Raw genomic sequence first — 5,309 nt, forward strand, 5'->3', positions numbered from 1 at the left:
GGCCGGGGACATGCCAGTGCGCCAGTAGTTTGTGCGCCTCTCGGTTCCGAGGCAGAAGAAGCTGGTGTAGTTGTGGCGGAGCGCTTGGCCACGTAGCCTGGTGCCGTCGATCGACTCCATGGCCTGGAAAGTAGTTGCATCCCGACCCCCCCTCCCGTCGCGCCGGAGTTTCACCTTAGCTGGCAAGTCACTTGCTGCATTGGTTCCCGGCGACTTTGAGCGTGATCTGCACCAGGCTCCCAGCGCCTCCCTTGCCTCCTACTCCTTCTCTACCCAGCCACTCGGCATATGGGAGAGCGCGAGGCGGGCGCCCTTGGTGACGTAGGCCTTCCTTCCTCTCCGCGTCAATCAGGGCCGGCGAGGGTGCCGATTGCTCCGCCATCTCAAGCGTGCTAAGGGTAGGCGCACTCCTAGTTTCCCGAGATTAACCGGGCGAGAGGATTGCGTTCTGATTCTTATGCATAAGCCTTGGAAGAAAGGAATCGGTTTTTATTCGTAGGTTTTTTTTATCATAATTGATAATCGATTGCCTTACCAAACCAGAGAGGGGTGGGATAGCGTACGTGAGGAGGGATCGATCGTGGAAGGGGGTGTCGAACGAACGAAACGAATCGACGTACGAACTCCTCCTTTAGGAGTAAGAGATATGCCGCATCGCTTATATTCGTATCTACCGTCAGTTTTGCAACATATAGTCAAAATGTTGTAGAATTTGTGGATCAAAGGAGCTAAGTATGGAAGAGGTGATATGTTTGGAAGTTGATCTCATGTATATGGTATTATTTCTGAATTCTTAGTTACCTAATATTTACATGATTGAATTGGATCGACACCTGCCAAAGCAAGCACGAATAAATGAAAAGAGGATTAGACGCGATTCGGTTTTAACGTGGGAGAGATGGTGGGGGGAGGAGACGAAAAAAAACCAGACGAAAGTGGTGGGACTATTCAACCAACTCGTCCATTAGGAGTAGAGATATAAACCGATGAAGTGGGGGAGGGGATGAAAAAAATCTTAGAAAAAAAACCAGCAAAGGTGGGATGAAAAAAACCCATGATAGATGGAACGAAAATTGATCGGCGGAGACTACCAACTGTTTCATTAAAAATAGAGACTTGCCTTTTTTTTACTGCATTCAGGTGGGGGACTCCCCATTGCTAGAAAAAGAAAAGGAAAAAACGCACCACGTGACTAGGAGAGGGTGAGAGTGGCAAGGGCGCAAGGCTCGTTTGCTTTTCCCTACACCCAAAACCCCAATTTCCTGCCACCAGAGCACAAGGAAAGAAATGAATCAATTCGCCCCTCAGCAATCGTCGCTCGCCATGGACTCAGGGGAGAGCTCCGCCGCCTCCAACGCCGCCCACGCGGCAATGGCCGTCGACTACGCCCCCGAGGTCGCCGGCTGCGTTTCGTCCATGGTCGACCTCGGCTGCGCCGCCGGCGTGGAGAGCCAGCGCCTGTTCCTGGCGCGCCGCACGGCGCTGGAGATGCTGCGGGACCGCGGGTACAGCGTACCGGAGGACGAGCTCGCCCGCACCCTCCCGGAGTTCCGCGCGTGGTGGTCCGAGACGCCCGAGATCGAGCGCCTCTCCTTTTCCACAACCCTCGCCTCCGACGAGTCCAACAAGGTGCCTCTTTTTCCCAATCCCCTTTCGTATTTTTGCGAGGGAGGAGCTGATCCACTCTAACAACGTGGTTAACACAGGTGCGAATTGTGTTCTGCCCACCTGAGCCCGTCAAAATCGCAGCCATCCGGGAGGTGTATGTCCGAATCAAAGAAGAGAACTTGTCTTGCCTGATTCTGATTTTGCAGAGCAAAATAACATCTAGAGCTAGGGAGTCCATCAAGGAGATGTTCAAATTCAAAGTAGATGTATTCCAGGTTAGTTTCCTCTAATCTGTTGGTGGCCTGTTCTAAATTTGAACACTGTATTCCAAAATTCACATTCTGCAAGCAAAGATAATGGCAATTTGTGTTGTAGCTTGTAAGTACAATGCCATACCATTAGGATAGGTAGGTAACTTGTTACTACAGTGGCATGAGTGTTAATTCCGTGTTATCCTGACCATAGTGGTGTACCAGGGCCAGCTCTATAATTTGGAGGGCCCTAGGGCGAAGTCGACGACTTGGCCCTTAAGGCCATATATATGTATGTGCATGTAGGTATATATACATGTCTATTTTCATTTGCAAAGTATTAAGAGTTAAATTTCAACCACACATTCTTACGGCGGAAAGAAGCCACGAGGGAGGGAAACCTCTGAAAAAGCAGCGACGAGGCATGTGCTGGCATTATCATCCAGAGGCTGCGCCACTCGCTGGAGAGCGCATTGGTGAGCGCGGCTCGCTCGCGGGAAGCAAGAACAAGCACAGCTGGACGTTGAGGGGTGCTGCTCTGATTCGATTCTTGCCGCTCGCTGCAAGTGGTCGCCATTTTGTCCAATAGGCAGCGAGCAAGTTCTGCACGTAAGGAGATGAGTAGTTAAACCACATGCGTTAACCCATTGAATCAAAAGGTGTCACGGCATCACCTCACACTGGAATCAACGACGGTCGGAAGCTCCAGAGGAGGGAGGAACGCGCCCCCCGGCTCATTCACACATTCGCACACGGCGGCTGAAGGTGAGATCGAGAAAAGTAACCTCATGATGCCGTGCGCCCATGCCGCAGTTGCCGATCGCGTTTATTTTTATCGTGGGCTGTCGAAATGGCGTTTTCTTTCCTACTAGGCTGCGTTCTTTCCTTCACGGGCCAAGACTGCCGGCTGGCCAACGTATCAAGTACTCCTTCTGTTCCATTATATAAGGTGTATTTGTTTTTCACTAAAATTCCATATTATAAGGTGTCTTTATGTTTCCCCCCAGGATTTCCATTATTGCTCCACCCCTGCCTCCCAACTGTGGCACGTTAGAGCTAATTATTGGTGTAGTTGTTCCCAGTATGCTTCCTCTTGGCAATTAATTACAGTTCGTGATTGATTTTTTTAACGTTGCATGCCATATGGCCATCCGGAATTGTTGGAGATATGCATGCCATGCGTGGCTCATGCCAGGTATTTGCCGAGCGAGTTAGGGGTATTTGTGTCCCGAATTCCCCTCTAATCTGTGCGTTGTTAACGTGCACAACATAATACACCTTATATTTAGGAACGGAGGGAGTAATGTCTATTTCGCAAAAAAAAAGTCTATTTGCCCTGCTGGACCCCCTGGACAGCCTGGGCCTTAGGCTGTTGCCCCTCCAGCCTAGGCCCAGAGCCGGCCCTGTGGTGTACACTTGTATTGCTCAGCATATTAAGCATGTGTGTTTCTGCTAGTTATGCTCTTAATCTCAAATCTGTATTCATATAGTTTCGTGACTTAAGTCGTGTATGGTTGATGCTTTACTGTTTTACACGATATGCTAACAATTTAACATTCTACAGTTTACATTTGCGAACTTATGTGCTCTGCTCTCCTATGGTAGATCACAGAGTTACTGGTGAACATTACTAAGCATGTCCTGAAGCCCAAGCATGAAGTGCTGACTGCAGAAGAAAAAGCGAAGCTCCTGAAGCAGTACAATGTGGTGGATTCACAGGTATGTCTGTCTATAATTTGCTGATAGTACTGTAAAATTTGTTACTGATTTCTAGGATGGACTATGTGATAGTGTTCTAAAAGATATATGTATTCACAATTGGGGTAACTATCCAGTGAATGCTTTTGTGGGTAATATGTGTGATTTATTTACTATGATTAACTTACGAGCCAAGCACATTTAAAGTGAAGTGCAGTCAAAATATGTTACTATTTCATTGAAATATTTGACTCCAGATCCTGGAGTTTCTTTCTTATCCTTTTGTTTTGCCGGATGAGAAAGATCACTAGCTTTAAGACAAGGTCTGTTCCGGAAATAGCATTTTACAGTTTTCATTGAGACAAAAATTGATGGTGTTAAAACTTTAAACAGATGATCCTTCGATATTTCCTGATTATTTTGTAAAGAATTGGGGTGTTTAGTATTCCACGCTCTCACTAAAAATGACAAGAGAACTTGTGTAGTTGCAATGTGAAATTCTCCTCACCTATCCACGTGTTGTTTTCAGTTATATTTCAAGCTCCTTACAAGCTGGGAAACAAAATCTTGAATTCAAAATGTGCTTATCTGCCCATGATATGGTTAATAGTCATTGCAGGGCGGTACTGCATTCTCTTTTTGACATGCCTCAAAAGGCCAAACCAATTTGTTGTTACCTTTCTTGCGCTTGGATTTTATTCTAGTATTGGTGCCTCATTTTGCCATAAACCATGTGTACATCACTTTGCTAAAATTGTTTGTATATCTTTCAGTTGCCTCGCATGCTAGAGACCGATGCTGTTGCGCGCTACTATGGCCTTGGCAAGGGAACCGTGGTGAAATTCACATATGACAGCGAGCTCACCGTCGACCATGTGACATACAGATGTATCTTCTGATGGATCCGTTTGGTTTCCATGGGATGAAGGTTGCTGTAAGCTGTTAGCCAAAACTGCCTCATGGCTAATGTACTTGCCCTACCGTGTTATCTTCTGTTAGGCCTCGCGACAATGTAGTTAGAAAACCTGGTAGTCAGTTTCAGATGTTACTTAGAAAGTCTGGCACAAGTTTGTTTCCAGTGTACCATGGTCGCTGCATGTCTTTGAAAACTGAAATGTGTTGCGGAGAATCGCTCAAAATGTGCTTGTGAGGTTGTCACTGCGGCTGTTGCGTTGCCAGTGTCGTTCATGTTGGTGGTGCTATTTGTGGATGATTCTTCAGGCTGTGCACTTTAGCTTTGCTCATGTTGGTCATGTCTGTTACTGTACTTACGCCTATCAGAATTCTAGCGACGGTGGAATCAATCAGCCTAGGTGTTGTACGTGTGTGTGCGTCTAGTGTCTTTGAAGCGTGAATCCATCCACCAGGTTGCTTCCGCGTATGACCCAAACCCGTGCTGAACTGAAGCCACAAGGTGATCGATGAAGACGACGCAAGTTAAGGATTGCCTCGCCGTTTTCTTACCGCCTGGTTGAAACTTAAGCATTGTTCCTTTTAAATTCATTGCGCTGTTAAAGTCCTTTCCAGCTGAATTCCGGACGGCACTACTTATAAGGCTGACCCCTTGTCCTGCAGTCGCTACCAATTGACACCTACTCTTAGGTAGCCTAGGGTTTAGCTAACGTACTATGTAATTGGGGTATCTTTTAGGTAATTCAACTATAGAATTTCCTGATTTATCATCAGATTTTAGTGTTCTTTCCCAGATTCGGGAGTGAGTGAGCAGTGATCTGAAATCCATGCCTCGCGAAG

The 5,309-nt window shown here is 46.9% G+C and overlaps 1 protein-coding gene across 1 annotated transcript; it reads left to right on the top strand.

Moving 5' to 3' along the window:
* The first annotated feature begins 1,220 nt into the window (after positions 1-1,220).
* On the top strand, positions 1,221-4,715 carry LOC123096606 (DNA-directed RNA polymerase V subunit 5A). The gene is made up of 4 exons (XM_044518367.1): positions 1,221-1,629; positions 1,707-1,883; positions 3,465-3,578; positions 4,331-4,715. The coding sequence occupies exons 1-4, from the start codon at positions 1,288-1,290 to the stop codon at positions 4,454-4,456; spliced, it is 759 nt and encodes a 252-aa protein (XP_044374302.1). The 5' UTR covers positions 1,221-1,287; the 3' UTR covers positions 4,457-4,715.
* Positions 4,716-5,309: the final 594 nt, after the last annotated feature.

This window comes from Triticum aestivum, chromosome 4D (assembly GCF_018294505.1).
Source record: "Triticum aestivum cultivar Chinese Spring chromosome 4D, IWGSC CS RefSeq v2.1, whole genome shotgun sequence".
NCBI lineage: Eukaryota > Viridiplantae > Streptophyta > Magnoliopsida > Poales > Poaceae > Triticum > Triticum aestivum.

What these genes read in the sequence shown, in the direction of transcription:
- LOC123096606 (XM_044518367.1), top strand. Translation starts at nt 1,288, where the DNA reads ATGAATCAATTCGCCCCTCAGCAATCGTCGCTCGCCATGGACTCAGGG. An exon ending in TCAAAGTAGATGTATTCCAG is followed by an intron (nt 1,884 to 3,464) that starts GTTAGTTTCCTC and finishes CTCCTATGGTAG; the next exon opens with ATCACAGAGTTACTGGTGAA. An exon ending in ACAATGTGGTGGATTCACAG is followed by an intron (nt 3,579 to 4,330) that starts GTATGTCTGTCT and finishes TATATCTTTCAG; the next exon opens with TTGCCTCGCATGCTAGAGAC.